General features: G+C 31.6%; 2 protein-coding genes and 1 long non-coding RNA gene across 3 annotated transcripts; 2 read left to right on the top strand and 1 right to left on the bottom strand.

Annotated features, from left to right (window-relative positions):
* Window positions 1-1501: 1501 nt before the first annotated feature.
* Window positions 1502-3195, top strand: LOC128195541 (uncharacterized). Its single transcript, XR_008247194.1, has 3 exons — window positions 1502-1733; window positions 1845-1976; window positions 3062-3195. It is a non-coding gene; the product is annotated as an uncharacterized LOC128195541 (long non-coding RNA).
* Window positions 2838-6966, bottom strand: LOC108320048 (LRR receptor-like serine/threonine-protein kinase RGI2). The gene is made up of 2 exons (XM_017551389.2): window positions 3591-6966; window positions 2838-3415 (listed from the first exon to the last, which is right to left on the bottom strand). The coding sequence occupies exons 1-2, from the start codon at window positions 6562-6564 to the stop codon at window positions 2985-2987; spliced, it is 3405 nt and encodes a 1134-aa protein (XP_017406878.1). The 5' UTR covers window positions 6565-6966; the 3' UTR covers window positions 2838-2984.
* Window positions 6967-16983: 10017 nt separating this feature from the next.
* On the top strand, window positions 16984-20156 carry LOC108320057 (uncharacterized). The gene is made up of 4 exons (XM_017551394.2): window positions 16984-17361; window positions 18321-18382; window positions 18505-18609; window positions 19788-20156. Exons 1-4 carry the CDS (start codon window positions 17133-17135, stop codon window positions 19923-19925), a joined length of 534 nt encoding a protein of 177 aa, XP_017406883.1. The 5' UTR covers window positions 16984-17132; the 3' UTR covers window positions 19926-20156.
* Window positions 20157-21144: the final 988 nt, after the last annotated feature.

Below are 21144 nucleotides of genomic sequence, written 5' to 3'. Positions count from 1 at the left end.
ATAATCATCTGGTGGGTATGAGCAGAGGGAGATGATGTTTCTTTGGAGCAAGCATTGGATGGAGGATTATCAGATGCTTAGTTATTCTAGACTAGCTATTTGTATATAGTTTTGTTTATTTGGTTTGTATATAAAGTTCCTTTTATGGTTACTTAGATGATTGTAATTGACTTTATATTTCTATCTTGTTGATTAATCTATTATATTAAAATTAATGATAGCTCTTTTATAGTATTTATATTATATTTTGGGATGTTACATTTGTGGTATGTTCTTTCCTTAGGAATCTTGTAGGTTATGAGTGCATCGTGTTTCTATTGTGTACTCTTAGTTATACCTAGTTAGTATTCAGTTTCTTTGAGTTAACTGATGGATCTTCTCTATGTGAGCAAAAGATGACACCTAGACCTCCTCCTCCCAAACGCCACAGAAACCTATTCTCCCAAATTCCCTCCCGCAAAACCCCTTTCCCTCCTCCCTCCCCGACAACGTCGTCGTTTGGGACTACTACACCTACAAATCCTTTGATTGCCTCAATAGGAAAAACCCTAACATCGGCTTCGAACCCTCACACAACGTTTTTAAGTTCAATTCTTACAAGAGCGACTTGGATCTCCCGATTCACTAGCTGTTCCAAATCGCCAAGGCAACAAAGTCGGTGCTCCGGCTCGGCCTCGATGTAGGCGGCGGCACCAGATCATTTGTCACCGCCATGAAACTGCAAAACGTGATGGTGGTGACCACGACTATGAACATCGCGACGCTGAACAACGAGGTCGTGGCGTTGTGGGGACTAGTGTCGTTGCACGTGCTGCTTCAGCAACGGTTGCCGTTGTTCGATGAAGTGGTGTTGGAGTTTATGTTGTTTGATGTTGATAGGGTACTGAGATGTGGAGGGTACTTTTGGATGATCACTTTTTCAGCAAACAGGTGGATCTTGCTAGTGTTGCAGGGCAGAGAGAGTGAATGAGAAAAAATAATAAAATTTAGGTTTGTTTTTTCTTTGACAACATAGAGAAAATAAGTAAAAAAATCAAAACAAAATTGTAATTTTATTTTTCAAACAGATAACAAGTTTCTGTAAATATGGATAATGTAATACCCAAACCCGACTGTTAACAAGCAAGTATTAGAATACCTATATAGATATCTCTTGTCCACAGGTATTAAATACCTGAAGCGACCCGCGGTCTTTTCTGCCAACCCTATCGGTGACTCTATTTTTTTAAATTGTTTTCGCCTTCCAGGGGTCCTAGGGTCCTAAAGCGGTGGTACCCAACGACGACACAATCCTAGCAATTGTTGAGTTCCTCCCCAACTAGCGGTGCCTTCTTCACTCTCTAGCTAGCTCTGATTGATGGTGTCGTAAGCTGGTTGTGCATGAGGGAAAGAAGGTTGGGAACTTCGTTCAGGCATTATGGTGTCATTGGCGGTGATGGCCTTGACAGTGTTGGAGTTGCACGATAATGGTATTGACCAATGGAGTCGCGAATTGGGACGGTGTAGTGGTGTTTCGAGTAATCAAGGGAGGCGAAACAAGATGAAAATGGAGGAAACCTATGGAGTGTTGTGCTTTGGAGAAGATAAAGATGAATGGGTCTAGGTTTTAGGCAAATCCAACAATACCTTCTGTACTCCATGGCCAATCTTCACACCTTTTGCACCCCATGGCCAATCTTCGCACCTTTTGCACCCCATGGCCAATCTTCACACATTCTTTATTTCTTTTGTAGGTTAGACTATGGTTTACCTCCTACACCACGTTTTTCTCTTATATGCACCTCCTTATATTTTTAATGTTTAGTTTTTTCTCATTGTATCCATTTAATTACACATGAAAAAAGGGTTGGTTTATGGACAAACGGACCAAGATGCAATGCGGGGGTGAACCAGAATATTCAGTTTGCATTTCCAAAGCGGGGACGAGCCAACCCAACCCACTTTTCAAGAGTCAACTAGAGAAAGGACCTAAATTGGTGAAACTAGCTTGCATTACCATCCTTATTTTTTTCCTTACTTCCCCAACTCATTATTCATCCATCTCACACTTGTATTCCATTTTATCCTCTTTTTAATTAAACTTCATTTTTTTTTTGTGTTCATGCAATTTTTTAAATAATACAAAAAATATTTTAAAAAATACAAAAAATAAAAAATATGAAAAATATTTTCTTTCTTTTTTGTCTGTCAGGCTAGCATGACATCCATTTTCAAATAATTCAAAAAATATATTCAATATGTATATATAGGTTTTCAGTCTTGTTCCATTTTAGTACTTCCACCAATCTGATTTTTTTATTGTGAATGAAAATACGTGAAAAAAAAATGAGTCCAGATTCTATACTGGACTTTTTGGTGTTTGTCTTTGTTGAACATTAAAAATACACTAATGTTAGTATATTATAATTCTTTTTAATATATTTTAAAACATCAAATAAGTGTCAATCAGTATATTTTGAAAACAAAAATAGAGAAAACTAACAGAGAATCCAAATTCGGAGAAGACTTGATACAATAATGACATATAATCCATCTTAAAAAGTCTTTACAGTTAATAGTTATCATTGACTCTTCTTAAGAATCTAATTACTTGTACTTTGTAACACTACCAATAGCACTACAAGTACATTTAGAGACACGTGAACAAGAAGGTTTATGCTGGCAATTCATATTAACTAGTGATGACAACAAACAAAGGTGAAAGACAAACTTCACTTCACACTGAACAAGTTGAATTTGTTCAACTATAACTTATAATATTTTCTTCGGCTAACTACACTCTCTTACAAAGGAACTACCTCATAAAGTAACAAGTAGATTATACTGGTTTGTTTATATGTATTTCAATACTGAAAAAAAAATGGTATATAATAAACAGAGATTACTTCATTGGTCACAATTATTAGACCTTTATCATTATACACAAGGAAACCAAAATTACGATGCAGAATTAATTGATGACAACATGATAGAAACAATTCTTGCTAAGAAAATCCTAGTTGCCTAGCCTCATTGCTATGTTGGCTATTTGAAATATTTCTTTCTTGTTGATCATTTGCAGAAGATGCATGAAGAAGCAAGTCAACTTTAACACATTCCTCTCTGTCCTGCCTAATTTCCTTCATCATTGCTACAACATCTTTCATGGTTGGTCTGTCATCTGGGCTTGAGTTCACACACAGCAAAGCCACTCCTAAGGTCTGCAACATTTCCTCAATTTCGGATTCTGGCCGAGCTCTCAAGCTTTCATCCACCACTTCAACTCCACCTCTTTTCTGTCTTACCCAATCAACAATGTGGAGTCCATCAGGTATTGTTGGATCAATTGGTTGCTTCCCTGTCAGGACTTCTAGCACAACAATGCCATAGCTATAAACATCACTTTTCTCTGTTATTTTCATCATGTACCCATACTCTTCAATCCCCAGATACAGAAAAAGGTAATAATGTATAGATGTCAGTATACAGTTATGAGAGATAGCATATTCAGACAAAGAATGTTAAATAAAAGTTCAGACTCTCCTTAATGGTGAGTGATAAAAGTAACACAATATTTAATTGAAGTATTGGGATAGTAGTACTATACTAACCAGGAGCAATGTAACCATAGGAACCAGCTAGTGTGCTAGAAGATCGAGCAAAATCTCCATCATCAACAAGTTTTGCAAGCCCAAAATCAGCTATGTATGGTTCAAATTCAGGGCCTATGAGAATGTTGTTGGCCTTGATGTCCCTATGAACAATAGGAGGAGCACAATCATGGTGCAAATAAGCCACACCTTGTGCTGCTCCTAGTATTATCCGAAACCTTATGTCCCATTCCAAGCAGTTTCCACTTCGTTCATGAAGCAGACTTCCTAGACTCCCATTTGGCATGTAATCATACATAAGCAACCTTGTCTTTCTGTTCCAACAGCAACCCAAGAACCTTACAATGTTCTTGTGCCGAATTGAACCGAGAGTTTTTACCTCAGCTGAAAAGGAATCACGTACCCCTCCATTAACTGCTAACTTGTCGCTTTGATCATCACATTTTGCAGCTATTGTTGTTGGCCATAGTCTTTTCACAGCAATGATATCCCCATTTTCCATTTCGGCACGATAAACAATCCCTGAGCACCCCTTTCCAATTACATTGGATTCCACCAAACACTTTAAGACTTGCTCCACAGAGAAGTTTACCTTTTGGAATGGGGTGAACTGCCAAGGCCATGAATCTCCTCCCATCTCAGAATCATTGTCTGCTTGAATGATTTTCCTTGCTCGAAAGACAGTAACAACTCCAAAGACTGTCATTGCAACAATCAAGGCACTGAGCAGCCCAATAGCCAGTTTGATTATCTCTGACCTTTTAGAATTAGTACCATTCAGCATTTTTGTCATAGCCTCACTGCTAACAAAACAAGAATCGTGACCATTAGGACACAAACCTTGGTTTCCAGCCAAATCTGTTGCTGATAGTTGATGGAATAACTTGGTGTCTGGAAGATAACCAGTGATTTTGTTGTAGGAAATGTTTAGAGAAACAAGATTTTCGAGCCCTGAAAAGGCCGTCAAGTCACCTTCAAGATTGTTGTGTGAAAGGTCTAGAACTGACAGCTTTTTCAGAGAAGAAATCTCTGGTGGGATCACTCCAGATAATGCATTGTGACTCAGATTAAGAGAAATATCAAGTGCTTCAATTTGAAGCAGTTCTGGTGGAATGCTCCCTGAAAAATTGTTGCTGCTAAGGTCTAGCAGCTGAAGACCTGAACATTGCCCAATTGAGGAGGGAATTGGCCCAGAGAAAGAGTTTCTACTTAGGATGAGTCTAAGAAGTGAAGTGAGTTGGCCAATACTCATTGGAACCTCACCGGAGAAGTTATTCATAGAAACATCCAAGACCTCTAGCCTTGTGAGAGAAGACAAATAACTAGGCAAAGCTCCAGAAAGGGAGTTGTTGCTTAGATTCAGCATTTGCAGTTCTTTACAGTTTCCAATCTCAAATGGTACTGACCCAGTCAGCTGATTTTCAGACAGATCAAGGAAATAAAGGCTCTTAAGAGAGCCGATTTCTCTTGGTATCTCCCCACTGATTCTGTTGCCTACAAGCCGGAGGCGAATGAGGGAAGTGCAGTTCCCAATCTCAGGAGGAATAGGGCCAGAAATATCATTAGATATTAGCAGAAGCTTTGTTAAATTTTGAAGTTTAAACAGGCCTGGGGGTAAGCTATCAGTGAGTGCATTGTATGACAAATCCAAAGCCTCAAGGCTTCTACAGCCTCCCAACGATGATGGAATGCCACTTCCAAGTTTGTTCTGCCAAGCAAAAAAGACTGTTAGCTTTGTCAAGCTTCCAATCCCAGGTGGAATTGAACCTGACAGCTGATTTGTATCCAGCTGCAACTGTATGAGGTTTGTGAGATTGGACAGAGCTGGTGGTATTGAACCAGAGATGTTATTGTTACTCAACATAAGTTCTTCAAGATTTGAGAGTTTCCCCAGACTTTGGGGTATTCCACCTGAGAGAGAATTCAAAGAGACATCAAGAATCTTCAAGTTTCTGCAGTTACCAATTTCCTCAGGAATGTCCCCAACAAAATTGTTTTGCCACAGCAGTATCTTTTCCAGCTTCTGAAGCATACCAATCTCTCTTGGTAGGGAACCAGAGAGGTCATTCTCATAAAAAAATAAGTTGACAAGCTCTGAACAGTTCCCTATTTCAGGAGGAATCTCACCAGAGAGCATAGTACTATAAATAGACAAGGTCTGAAGCATACTTAGCTTGCCTATTGAAGCAGGCAATGAACCAGAAATTTTTGTCTCGGCAAGACCCAACACTGTCAAATTTCTGCAATCTCCTAGCTCATCTGGAATCTTCCCCACAATGCCACTGTTCCCTCCAGCTCTTATAACCTCCAGATTTGACAACTTCCCTAGCTCCACAGGAAGATCCCCACTAAGACTGTTATCAAAAATATCAAGGGTCCTGAGATTGACACAATCACCAAGCTCACTTGGGATTGACCCTGTGAGATGGTTGGAGTTCAAGCTCAAGTTTTGGAGGTTTATGAGCCTCCCAACACTAGAAGGAATGCCACCCACAAGACCATTGGAGCTAAGGTCAAGGACTCTAAGCTCAGAACAGTTTCCAATGTCAGGGGAGATAGTCCCAGTGAGGTTAGCCCCAGAAATGACCAATATTTGAAGGAAAGAAAAGGATGAGATTTTCGAAGGGAAGGGAAGGGCCAGCTCAACATTTTGAATGGTTATCTCCGTGACAAGGTTTGCTGAAGAGCATTTGATGAAAGACCAACTGCAAGGATTGGAGTCCAAAGGGTTCCAAGTAGAAAAGGCTGAAGGAGTTTTGGAAGAGCTATGCATCCAGGAAAACAATGCAGTAACTTCATGATTTGCAGCAAATGAAAGAGGAAGAAGAAGTGCAAAGAGAAGAAGATGGCGAAGAAGGTGATGGTGATGGTTTGTGATGAAAGCTTGCCTCGACATTTGGTTGTGGTTTTGGTTGCTCAAGGCTTGCCTCGGCATTGACATTGGCAATTCCCTCAAAAACTCAACCACAAGCATATCATATCAAGCATCAAAAACTCTTAGTTTTGCATTGGGTCTCTCTCTCTCTTTTTTAAGACTCACTAACTCTTGTGCCACCATAGTTTCTAGGATTACTATTATTCTTGCTTTGTAGTAAAGCAAGAAAAGGAGACAGGGTATTATTTTATACGATTTTGAAGTGAACAAGCACCATCCCCTCTGCCTCGGGGTTCTGTTCTTTTGCCTAATATTTTCTCTGGCATTGAATTGTGCATGACTTGTTTGGCACTAAACTAGTTAATAACCCATGTGTTATTGCATTGTTTTCCTCAACTTAGTCACTAACTTGGCCTGCATCATTTATATATTGTGTTGATAAACGAGCTTCTTCTTTAATTTGAAAGACTTGTTGCTCTACTTTCTGCCATTTGCTCCTTCTTTCCAAACCTTCATTCAAATCAGATTCCCCTTGCATTTTCCAGATTATTACAATTGTTTTTCAAGCATCTTCGTCAACATAAAAAAATGCTACTGCTACAAGATGAAACCATATACTATTTGAGTTTAATTATTTACTCTATTTCTTTATAATATGAACTTTTTTTTCATCAAAAACTAAAGAAACTGTTTAATACTTTATTTATAATATAATCTCAATGAGTTACCTATTTAGAAAATTAAGATAGTAATATATTGTAGATAATGTGTTTTTCTTAATCAACATCCCATATATTCCTTTTATTCCTTTGTTTTAGGAGTTGAAGGATATTTTTCACCCTAACTAAGAAAGTTATTTAATTTTCTATTTTTAGTATAATTTTAAGTGATTAACATACTTCTTTTCAGTCTTTTTATTTCAATATATATTTGCATGTCATTATATATTTTTTTATCATTACTGATTGTCCTTTCTCCTATATAATTAAAATAAGATGTATAACTAAAAAATAGTTAATTTTTTGTAAAATTAATATGACATTTAGAATGGAAACGAAAGGGTATGTAACATAAGAAGAATTACACTATATGTAATTGTGGACCATATTGTAATTAATCTAGATGGCATTATTTTAAGATCACCTAATAATTAATTTTCTTTTCTTTGAAGTCTTGGTCTTGATATGACCACTCATCGTAAATTTATTTTTGCTTAGAACTATATTTATTAAAAAAAGACAAATATCTTCAAATCATAACACAATTTGTACCACAAAAATGTACAAAAAAAATTAAATGAAAAAAAAATCCGAAGTTTGGATAGTGACAGTTCAATTTTATTACTTCCACTCCAATTATCACACTATGAGAATAGTTTTCAACTTAGGACAAACATTATCTTCAACCTGGATCCATTTTTTTTATGAGACCTAAATATATATATATATATGCTGAAAGTTTGTGATTGAAATTATTTTAAAAATTTCCTTTGTGTCCTTTTGTTTCCAATAATTGCAAGCATATGAGTGTTGTTGATAACTGGCAGTGGCATTCATAAGGGAATCCACTTTTCTAGGTGACATTTTTAAGGTAGATTTGGACATGCATTGCTCTCACCTCTTCACCTTTTAACCTAATCATCAATGTTTGATTCTCAAACAAAGAACCATAACCTCTCAACACAGTTAACAAGATCAGAATAATTATTATAGGCAATAGTGGCCATATGACTCTACTTTTTAGGGTATAGATATTTTTTTTATATAAGATAATTAGAGATGAAAACTATCTTCTCTAGTGAGGTAGAAGAGTAAGAGTATAATAGAAGTATAATGATTTTCAATATATGATACGAATTAGGGTTTTCTACTGAGTTTTGAATGTTATTTATTTGCTCTGTCTTTAAAATACATTAATATATACTAAATCTAATATATTAAAACATATTAAAAAATATTAATTTATTAAAATCAGTATATTTTAAAAAATATTAAAAAATCAAGAGTGGGTATATACTTAAAACAGAGGATTTTATTTAGGTAATTGTTTTCTGTACCTATCAAATTTCTGCTAGCTTCCTATTATTTTCGAGATTTATCTTTTGGAATACAATAAATAATTTTGATTTTTTTTTCGGAAATGGAAAAACTTTTTAATAGAGTGAAGGAAGAAATTTGATGGAGTGTAAAAAGTAATATTTTTTCACTTAACATAATAGTTTAACACATATAAATGGTTTGTATTCATTTGATACTATTTTTTTTTTATAAAGTAAAAAATTACTTTTTATAATTATTATATTATTATAATATACATAAAATAAATGGAAACGTATTTGATTTATCTTATGATTACTTTTTCATTTAATGGTTAGATGGTAAAAAAGCCAGAGAACCGGTGAGTATGTGTTAGTTACCCATGATGAGTTTAGAAGTGTCTTTTCAGTTGTTACCCTTTCATGCTTTGATTTCAGAGGCAATTTTCCAACATTCACTGTTCATTCCACCCTTCTCATTAACACATGATGTTGACTTCACTTCTTCAACTTCAAATTATCAATGCATCATTTACATCTTAGGTTGGTTGTGTCTCTCCCATTCAGATTCTGAAAAACACCATCACACAAATATTAATTATAACAATTTCATTTTTATTCTCAAACTCTTTTACATATATCTTTTTCTCAATGAAAAGATTATTTCATTATGCTTATAATTCTATTCATCAACGAGATTAGTCAAACTACTACAAGTACGGATTTACCTCTTAGAATTTGTAAACCAAAGTTTGAGTATTATAATACTTTTTTAATCAAAGCAAGTATGTTCTATGATAAAAGATATAGGTTCTCCAACAAAATTTTGGTTATGGTATCAATTATTAGATCCAACATTTATTATTAAACAAAACAAAATTAGAGTAACACAAGTATCAATAGTGATTCATCTAACTTTTTAAAATAATTAATGTTACCTCGAATATAAATAAAATATAAAGGATTAAAATATTGTTCCATTTTTTTAGGTAAGTCTATTGCTAACTCTTGTAACATAACATGTATGATTATAACAAGTCACTCCAAATTGTAAGGATGTACTAATTTAATTTTAAACATTGAGTATATGATATGAAATACATGTATGTATGTATCACATTTCATCTTAAATATTAACATTGTACATCATAAATTACATGGTTGTATTGTCAACAAGATTTTAAAGTGTTCCTTAACGATATTCTTGATAAATAATGTCAATTGAATTATTGTGTTATAAGATATTAAATTTTAGTCACATTTCTAATATACAAAGCAATTGTCACATAAAAAATGTCATCTGAACATTGATTTTGATTTCATGTGTCAAGTTAGTATAAGCATATGTTACCAAGCTTGATGTACACATGTAAATTTTTTTAGCTTCTCACCATCTCATATTTTAATCTATATAATCATTAACTTCTCCCATTTGAATGTAATGGCCTACAAGCTTAAACTTTTCTTGATACTTTCCAAAATTCAATAAAGCCCCAACAATCAATTCCTAAACCAAAATAATCTCTCATTTACCAAGCATTCAAAGAGGAGAAGAAATAGAGTAAATTCATTAGTATGGATTGAACCATTTAACAAAACTTAACTTTGGTCGGTCTATTTTACTCCTTATCTAATGGTCTCCTTAAATGTAACCAACAAAACAATAATAGTCAAATTCTTCTTTAACTTACAAAGAGTTTAGAGAAAAGAGTTTTAGAAAAATAAAATAACCGATTAAATGAAAAATAAGCTTTCATCCTCTATTTATAAACATTCTGTTTTTTTTATCCATTTAAAATTTATCTTTAAATAAACTCATGTTTTACATGGTCGAGAATTTTTTTTTCCTCTAAAAGTACATCTAATTTAATAAGGAACATATCAATTACTGAATCGAATACGATCCCACTAAAATAAAAGTCATAGCAAATAGTTTAAATATTTTACTTAATAATATAGTAGCCCAGACTTTAGGATTCAATTGTCACTTAGTAACCTATTATACAAGACAATTAATGTACTTTGCAACATAATTTATATAATATTTTATTTTAGATTTTAAAAAATGAAACTACTTTTTCATTTCAATTCTTCATATACGTGAATAATTATTGGCTTTATATATGTTAAGAAGTAGACTTTAAGCCTAACATAACCCCACAAAATCGACTTGTAAGATAAGAGTAGAATTAATGGGTAGTCCGATAATGGACTGACAACAGGTGTAACAGAATGCCCACATAGATCTCACTAGGAAAGACTCCAACCATGATGACTCTGATATCATGTTAAGAAGTGAATTTAAGCCTAACTCAACCTCACAAAATTGGCTTGTAAGGTCAGGTTTGCATTTCACTTATATATTATAATAATTTAGCCCTATCTCTAATCGACACGGGATTTCAAACAATATATAGTCAATAACACCATCAACATCTCTATTTTCAATTCTCAAGTTTTGAAAATTATATCTACCAAGATAGATAAATTAATTTAAAATTAAGAATTTCATAAATAAAAATTAAATAATTTAACTATAGAAATATTATATCTACCCGTTCTAAAATTATATTTTTATCTGTTTTCAGTTCTAAAATAAATGTCCTCACCCCTTATTTAATTAATTATATGACATTCATACTTTTTATTTTATTATTGATTTATATTTATGCTTGTATGTTTTTGAAAACATATTTATATTTGTATGAAAATCATCTTTAAATATAATAATGTATTGAAAAACCTAATCATATATTTTACAACTATTTTTATTATATTATAAAATAACATTTTCCAAAAATATAATTTTTTATATTTTTATTAAATATAATAAAAAATTATGTATAATATTAATCTTCCTTGTATAAAAAATACATATAAGGTACTTTATTTATAATAAAAGAAATATGAGTTAACTCCAAAATACAAACTAAATAATAATAATAAAGTAACAAAAGATAAGTAATAAATATAAGATATTTAACACTCCCTCAAGCTAGTCCATATAAATTGTATCTACTAAACTTGTTACAAATATAATCAGTTGTTGATCTCCTACAAACTTAGTATAAATATCTATTAGTTGATCACTTGAGTTAATGAACTCACTCTTAATATCACTAGATGCATTTTTTTCTCGAATAAAATGACAATCAATCTCAACGTGTTCTATCCTCTAATGAAATACAATATTAGAACTAATATTAATAGCAATATGATTGTCACATATAAGTGTCATTTGAGTGGCATATCCAAATTGTAACTCTTTAAGCAATTGCTTAAGTCAAACAAGCTCACAAGTGGTTGAGGTCATAGCTATATATTCTACTTTTGCACTAGATCTTGCCACAATATCTTGTTTCTTGTCTTTTCAAGAAATCAAGTTACCACCAATGGAGACACCATATTCGAAAGTAGATCTTATACCAAAAGGAGATCCTACCCAATCAGCAACTGAATAACAAATAACTTGTGTATGGTTATTGGAACTATATAACACCAAGAGATCATTTAATGTACTTTAATATACAAATGTCTGCATTCCAATGATCTTCACATGGGAAATTACAAAATTCGCTTACCTTACCACACTGACTGTAAAGGAAATGTTAAAATGAGTAATTGTAAGATAATTCAATTTCCCAACTAATCTTCTATATTGCTCAGGATTTAACATATGACCCTCTTGATTCTATAGATTTTTTCTATTAGGATTCGTAAGTGTGTTAACAAATTTTGAATTCATCAGCCAAGTTTCCTCCAAAATATCCAATGCATACTTCCTTTGAGATATAACAATACCATCATTGGATTTTTTCACCTAAATACCAAAAAAATATTTGATTTTTCCAAGATCTTTGGTATAAAAATGGTGATAAATATGTTTTTCCCATATTTAGGAGATGTCATTGGAGAAAAGTATTACCATAATCCAACCCAAAAATTTGTGTGTAACCTTTGGCCACAAGATGAGCTTTGAGGTCATCGATAGTACCATTAAGACCAACTTTGTTAGAAAAAACCCACATGAAACTAGCAGCAGATTTATCAAATAGTAGTGGGACAAGCTCAGAAGTTTCACTATTTTTTAGAACACTTAGTTCATCAAGCATGTCGTGACACCAACTAGGATAGGCTAAGGCATCACTAACATATTTTGGAATGTTCATAAAAGAAATAGATGAAAGGCAGATATACAAATGTGAAGATAATCTATGATAACTTAAAGAAATATAATGTGGAGAACATATGCCTTTACAAAGGGCCATTGGGAGGCCAAACTTAGTTATTTGGGCTAGATGAGACACAATAATTGGCACTTGAATTGAGTCACTTGATGGTTGTTGAAGACGATGTTTGTGACTATAAACTTGAAGTGGTGGAGGAAAAGAATCTCATAGTGGACTAGGTACAACTTAAGGAGCCCAAATAACAAGAATATGAATTATACTAGGAATATTGACTATATTAGACAGAAACATATCAGAAGAAGGAGGAGGAGAAGACTCATTGAAAATGATAGTTGCAGAAACAAAATAACACTTAAGAGAAGGAGAAAAACACTTGTATCCTTTTTGTGATCTAGTAAATCCTAAAAACACACATTTGTGAGATCGATGACATAACTTATCAAGACCATGACTAAAATTATGAGCAAGACATGTGGACCCAAAAACTTTTAGGCAAGGGATGAAGAGCGTCATGAGGAAATAAAATGAGGTATTTTATCATTTAAAACCAAAGAGAGCATGTGATTGATGAGATAACATGCAGTAAAAATAAAATCACCCCAAAATTATTGAGGAACCTCACTATGAATTAAAAAAGTGTGAGTTGTTTCAATAAGATGTCTATTTTTGCATTCAACTACCCCATTTGTTGAAGTGTATAAGCACATGAAGTTTGATGGTGAATGTCGTGAGAAGCCATAATTGTTTTAAAAAATGGAAAAGATATTTACGACCACTATCACTTTGCAAAGTTTAACAGAGACATCAAATTGAGTTTTAATTTCATTAAAAAAAATATTGAAATATATAAATAATTTAAAACAATTTTTAATTAAAAACAACCAAGTACACCTGGAATAATCATAATAAAAGTAACATAATATTGAAAACTTAAATTTGACTTAACACGACTAGGTCCCCAAATGTTAGAGTGAACCAAGGCAAATATGACTATGCTTAATTGACATGACTCTCCAAACTGGCTAACTTGGATAAGTTAGGAACAAGTTGTTGCAAGATAGCAAGATTGTAATGACCTAATCGAGGATGAAGAAGGGGAGATTCCATAATTGTGCCAACATGTGTAGAAGAACGGAGATCATAAAGACTATGAGACTCACATATAGTGCCAATCACCTATTTTAAACTCAAACCTTGTAAACAAACAAAATATTTGGTAAAAGAAATAACACAATCAAGAGTACATGTTAAACGACTAATGGATAATTAGTTAAAAGGAGGCATAAGGACATAAAGAACACTATCAATGGATAAAAAAGGAAAAAGGTTAATAGTCTCAATACCACGAGCTAAAACCCTAGATTCATCAATCATTGTTACAGAAGGTAAATTATCAAGAAAGCATAAAAAGGAAAACAAAGATTTGTTACCAATAATGTGATATGTGGCTCCTAAGTCGAGAATCCAAGGACCAAGAGAAGAAGATTGCGTCAAACCAACAATTGATGTACATGTGCGTGTTATAGAGGCATTGGAATTAAAAGGTTGTTGATCATCATACCATTTGAGAAAGTTACTAATAATAATAGATTTATCGGTGATATAAGATGAAGGAGGATTCATAGGAGGTGATTGTGAAGAAGGATCAATTTGAACAATAACAACAGTTTTGAGGAGGAAGTTCATGTGGTGCATAACACCTGTTAATCTTATGACCTAACTTGCCACAATGGACACACTTGTGACATCCTTTTCTAGGCTTTTGAGAACGATTACAATCATCACATTGAGATGCTATTATAGATGAATAATCCATAGAAGTAAGTGTATCATTGATGGGTGTACTTGGTACGCATAAAAGAGTGGAAAGTAGAAGCCAAATTGGGTACAATAAGTGAACCAAAAATCTGATCACGAACATGGAAATATTTATCAGTAATTCTGTTAATGTCCCATGAAAAACTTTAACCATACTCTATTTCTTGGGCAAGAGTAACGACAAAAGGCAATAACTCATTAAATTCATTAAAAAATCATGAATCTTACCCATATAATCAATCATACAGTCCTGATGTCGAGAAGCAACAACATTGAAAAGATCATTACAAACATCATAAAAACGTTGAGTATCATTGGTGTATAATAATTTGGATTCTTCCCAAACTTTAGAGTATGTTTGTTTTAGAAAAGAGTGGAGAGTATCCTTGAGAATGATACATAACTAAGTGTCAATTTTCTTCCAACAGGAAACCTCAATTGAAGCAATACTAGTAACTTTTTTAGTAATATGATCAACATCCACCTGACTCTTAAGCCAAAGTTTAATGTTTAATACCCAAGTCACATAATTAGAATCATCAAACTTACCAATAGACAAATGCATATTGACATAATTAGTATATATGGACGGGTCAGACAAAGAGACAACAACGAAAGAAGCTATATATGAATACGAGAGCGAGCGAAACTCTAAAAGTCCAATGTTATCCAAACAAGGCAACAAAGCTAGATCCAAAGAGGTCCAACAACGATGATTAGAGTCAGAGAAGAGGACGCACGCATGGTTGGAAAAGATGATGATTGAAAACTTTAACCAGCACATGGGAGCGTGTATGGATTCTGGTTATGGTGACTTACAATGAACCGTGTGGTCGTCAATCAAAACTACAGCTTTGACGACAGTGACAGTAACAACAACTCTAACTGTGTAGAATGGAGAGGGACGACAAAAAGTTTTCAAAAGAACCTTAGACTCTAAATACCATATTGAATGTAGTGAAAAATTATGTATAGATTAATCTCCCTTGTATAGAAAATACACATTGAATACTTTGTTTATTAAAAGAAAATATAGATTAAGTCCAAAACAAAAACAACTAATTATAAATATATAATAATATAAAATATCTAACTTTTATAAAATACTTCAATTTTTATAAAGATGTGTAATATTTATATTTTATTAACTTCTATTTAACTTTTTATTAATATGTTATTTTAAAATGAAATAATGAAGATGAAAATTATTTTATTAAAACATAAGAAAAATAAATTTTATTTTATTTAAAATATAAAAAGGTAAATACCTTTTAAAAGCTACATATAAGATGTGATTATTATTTTCTTAAAGACTTAGCATATATAAACGTGTATTAAAAAATTAAAGGAATGTGAGTATAAGATAATTGCTTTGATATATATTTATGATTTTTAAATGGGAGTATATATATATATATATATATATATATATATATATATATATATATATTAGATGTTTTAGATTTTAGATGTTTTACTTTACACTTTTAAGGGTTTCACCCTACATCTTCAAATTTCATATTTGTCATCTAATTAATCAAGTTTGATGAACAATATTATAATAATTGTATTATTGATTATTATTATTATTATCATTCATTTATGACTTTATTATCATATATTAAAGTTAACATTTGTGTTGTTTATTATTTTGATTTATCCTGGAAAATTAAAAAAATAAATGACAAATGAAACTAATAAAATGTATGTTTAATGTTCATAAATAAAAGACATATATTATCAAAAACACTATTTCGGATATGGATATCTTAAAGAAGAAACATCAGATCTTGAAATTCGATTCTCCCTTAATCGGATTCGAGATCTAATGTTTCTTCTTTTAAATTTCCACATATGATACAATGTTTTTGATAATTTTTTTAATTATATTATTTGCAAATATTGATTATACTATTTTAAAATATTTATTATATTATTTTTAAATGTTTAATTAGGTAATTTGTATGAACTAATTTAATTTATGAAAAAATAAATTTATTTTAAATTGATAAGTTTATTTAAAAACAATATGAAAATTTTAAAATATTTTTTAGGTCGTGTTAAGTATTATTAATTTATTAAAATAATTAAAGATAAATATTAAATATTTACAAAAAAATATTTAATTTATAATTAATTTAATTAATTCAAATATTTATATATTTATAAAATCTTAATATTTCATTAAAAAATAATTATATATCTTAAAATTATAAAAACAATATTTTTAATGGAAATTGAAAATCTGGGTCAAAAAATCTTGGTCAAAAAATTATTCTGATTTTATTAAAAATTAATCATATTTTAAAATTTCAAAAAAATTTAGATACATATGAAACCTTGGAAATGCATAGCAAAACAACCTTTCAGTTTTCATTCACTCATGAAAAGCAGGCAAATGTTTGGGCTTCAAGACTACCTTATGGGCCCAACTTTGTGAGGCTGAGAACAAAGGACTACAATGCTACCGTATTCTTTCTTCTACTTCGTTGCAAAATCTCATTTCAATTTGCACTGACTCCTTCTTCCACAATGTGTACCTGAAACAAACCACAACTTTTTTTTATTGAAACCAATTTAAGTAATTCATTTTTTCACAGTTAATATATTTGAGAGTGAATAAAATGTCTGCTTCCTGTGTTGTTCGCAATTTTTGTTCTGTGACTTCTGGTTTTCCGAATTGCCGCCAAAACCAAACCTTGGTTCCTACCCATCATCAGTTTCAGTTACGCAATCCCCTTTTGAGGTTAAAGAAGCAACCTTTCCACTCAAACACTCATCTCAAGAGTTCAAGAACTCAGAAGCCTCGTCCCACTTTTGTAGTTTTCGCAGCACAATCAAATTTTCTTAAAGGTTGGCTCCATTGTTTTTTATTGAATTATTTTGGATATGTTTAGAAAAGGTGAAGGGTGGTGATTTTTAAGTTAGGTTTAGGGGTTTTGTTGTTAGCAGAAAGTTTCGTGGATAGAGAGATGATTGTTGGATGTCATGTCAGTGAAGAATGTGTTATTATTGAAGTTAGAAATATTGAAAATGAGATAATTGTTTAGTCAAATGGCATACTAAATGAGTTTGCTAATGCATATGATTTTTCCCCTTCGCCAATTTCTGGTTAAAATTTGAGTAACATCTATCAATATAATCTTCAGATTATTTTGTTCGTTGCAGCTATTTTAACAACAAATAGGTGTTTTGGTTTAAATTTCATCTATTATGTTATACTCTATCTTCCAATGTCAAGCATATGCATAACAATGACAAAGTGTTATTGGGCTTAAATGACACCAAACTATCAAATCTAAATATATTGATGATTTTGGGATATAGAAAGCTGGTTACCTTATAACAGCATTGTGGTTTCTTGAAAGGATGCATTGCCTCCATATGACATGCCAAATTTCCCTAAAATGGTGTAGCTCAAAATTCAAAACTTATTACTGAGATTTTTCACATAGTTTTCCTACATATGTGACTAAGTGGATGACATGATCCTTCTATGATAGCAACTGTTATTGATTAAACCTGGTAATTGATTGCCCTTTTGTAATTTCATGAGGTCTCAACATGATGCTGGCAAATGGTCTTAAGTTGATGAACAACTAATGTGTCATCTTTATTGAAAGGAAAACAGCATTTTGTTATGAATTGTTCCATGTCTAGAGTATCTTGTTATTTTTCCCTTTTGAATGGCTAATATTGACCTTTGGCTGGGCTGTTTTGTTTCAATTCTGGTCAATTTATTTTGCCTACTTTCTTCTAAGATGTCTGATCATTTCTCTTTTGTTTCATTTGTTACTGTGATTATGCAATAGTTCTGCAGAATGCATGGAAAGTTGGAAGGGATGGAATTGAGGCAGGGACTAATCTGGTTCCTGTAAGTCAGAATTTTCCTTCAAACATTACATTACTGTTATATATATTCAAGCCATTCTCTCAAATTTGTTAAAAATACTGATTTTTATGTTTCTCTTATTTTCTTCTCTACTCTGATGCTAGAATTCTGTTCCAAGGCCAATAGCTAGGATTTCAGTAACAATTGTGGCTCTAAGTGTTACACTTTTTGTACTCAAGGCATTCCTCTCTACGGCTTTCTTTATATTGGTAAGTCATCTTGTTTTCCTTATTGAATTAAAATTGAAGATTATTATTTTATTTTATAATAAAGATTCTTAGCATGAAATCAGTTTTCATGCTCATGCATGTTGGTGAAGTCATTTTTTGCTTACTACTGCTGCTTAAATATTCATAAACAAACACACTGACACTTCACAATATCAATTCCATGGTTCAGCATTACCAAAATCATGTTTTATAGTCTAAGAATTTTGGGTGAGGTTATCAATTATGATGAAAGGATCACTGGCAAAACTGTAAGAGAGGATGATACTACTCTGAGATTTCCCTATTAAATAATATCATATCTTCCTATGAAATGTAATCAGATCATAGTCTAACCTAATTAAATTATCTCTCTTACAATCTCCCTCAAACTATAGCATATGTATAATAAGCTTGCTACAAATGCCATCAACACAAAAATAAAATAAAAAATTGAGAGAGTTAGTGATCATGAAGCCAACTGAAAAAATTAAAAAATGACAAAGCTAGAAAATATTTCCCAGACATCACTTTCCTTTTGTCAAAGTGATAATCAATCTTCAATGTGTTATCTTTTTAAGTCATACCTTCAATAATCTCCCTCAAGTTACGGCATAGGAGTCAACAATTAATGACCTATTTTGTCACTATACTTTCAACAATTCTCATCCATTACATAGGTAGCTAGCTATAAATAACTATTGAAAAAAAAATGTTTAAATAGTAAGCAGCCGAACTCGTATAGTTGCATGTGCAATTTTGTACAGCTATATATGTTTCCGGATAAAATGATATCTATCAATTTGTGCAGCTTGCATTATTCAGCCATGCCATACAAGTGGCAAATTGAGGTTTTATTTTTCTTGTCTTGTCTTCCAGAAAAAAAAATGTTGTCATCAGTACACCATCATTCACCATTTTCACCATTTTGGTTGAGTACATGGTTCTCTTCTGATGGTATCAAAAGTCTATATGTTATTTTGTTTATGGATAGCAGTTTTGACAATTAAATACAAGCCATACCAAGGTATTTGAAGCGAACATTACAAAGAAAAAGGGATGATTGTTCCCCTTGAAATTGTCTCTTAAGCTGAATGTGTTTTCACAAAATTAAAAACTCTGAATGTATCCTAAATTTTGGTGATGGTTCTAAGCTTTAGATTTGAATTACTTTTTTGTAGGCCACTATAGGACTTTCATACTTTGCATACCTAGCATTCAATAAAGATCAAGGACCTAGAAGGAACCAAGAAACTACCTCCACTCCTATGGATGATCCAGTGGAAGAAGCTAGAAAGATAATGGAAAAATACAAGTAGCAGCATCAGTTAAGGTATTGTGAAGCTCTAAAATTCTGCATATACATTAGTTCAGTGTAAGTATTTTTCTATTGAGTTTTAAATTTGATGGATGGATTGTCAACATTTGTGAATGGCATTTTCCATTTCTAGATCATATTATAGTCTTTAGCACAGTCATTGCAAACATTTTCCACTGCATGGATGTTAGTTTTCTTCTTTTTAGGTGAATATGAATGTTTTTTGGTTCAAGCGTGTTTCGATTTGCTTAAATTTTCTGGGGAAATGTTTTTTCTTTCAATAGTTATACGAGGTTGAGGGAAAAAAATAGTTATAAATTGTTTTGAACTTAAAATAAGATCATGAAAAAATATACTTAACCGCAATTGGGAATTAATTTCCTCAGAGACTGTATTCTAGTTTAATTTACTTTTATTTTTTGCAAAATAAATTAACAAAGGATGGGAAGAAGAAATTTAAAAATTAAAATATATAATAGAAAATGTTTAATATACTTTTAATTTTTTATTTGTGAATAATAAAATAAATTGGTTAAATTAAATAAATATTGATTTGGGTAGCGTAATTAACTGTTGAATATAAATTATTATAATTATTATTTTAATAATTGTGTATGATGATAATTAGTTTTTAAGTGATGAAAAAAATTAAAAGGAGTTCTTAAAATAACACATTAGAAACATAAATTTCTTTTAAGAAATTATTAAAGTAATTTGGTATAGGTTATAAATTTTGTGATAAAAGATAAAAATGATTAATGATGAATACAGTGGGAAAACTAAATTTTAAATGTAAAATGTATGAAAACTTAAAAGTTTCTCATTGAGGAGAGAAAGGGTCTAAAAGAAATTATATAAGTAGCATTAATTATTACTTGATAAACAAGTTTTGTATGGTTGGAGAGGAATGATAACATATCTATGTTTGTTTTAGTCTTCGTTGTTAATCTTGAGAAACATAAAATTTGTGCTTGATTCGCATTTAACAGAACATATGCCTGTACCTAAATCTAAAATTTGTTTTACGAAAATTTAAAATTATAATAAAAGAAATACGATATTGCAAAAAGTTCTACATAAAAAGCTATACATTTTATTCTTTTCAATGTCAAATAAGAAAAAAAAATTATATTTGCCTAATTTTAAAACTATAGTATCAAATTTTTGTAATTTAAGATGAGACCAAGTGGATGTATACATACTTCTTTTTTATATTTAAA

The sequence above is a fragment of the Vigna angularis genome, chromosome 2, assembly GCF_016808095.1.
Source record: "Vigna angularis cultivar LongXiaoDou No.4 chromosome 2, ASM1680809v1, whole genome shotgun sequence".
In the NCBI taxonomy this organism is placed as follows: Eukaryota; Viridiplantae; Streptophyta; class Magnoliopsida; order Fabales; family Fabaceae; genus Vigna; species Vigna angularis.
Note: the sequence above shows the minus strand (reverse complement) of the source record. Positions and strands in the feature narration are given on the sequence as shown.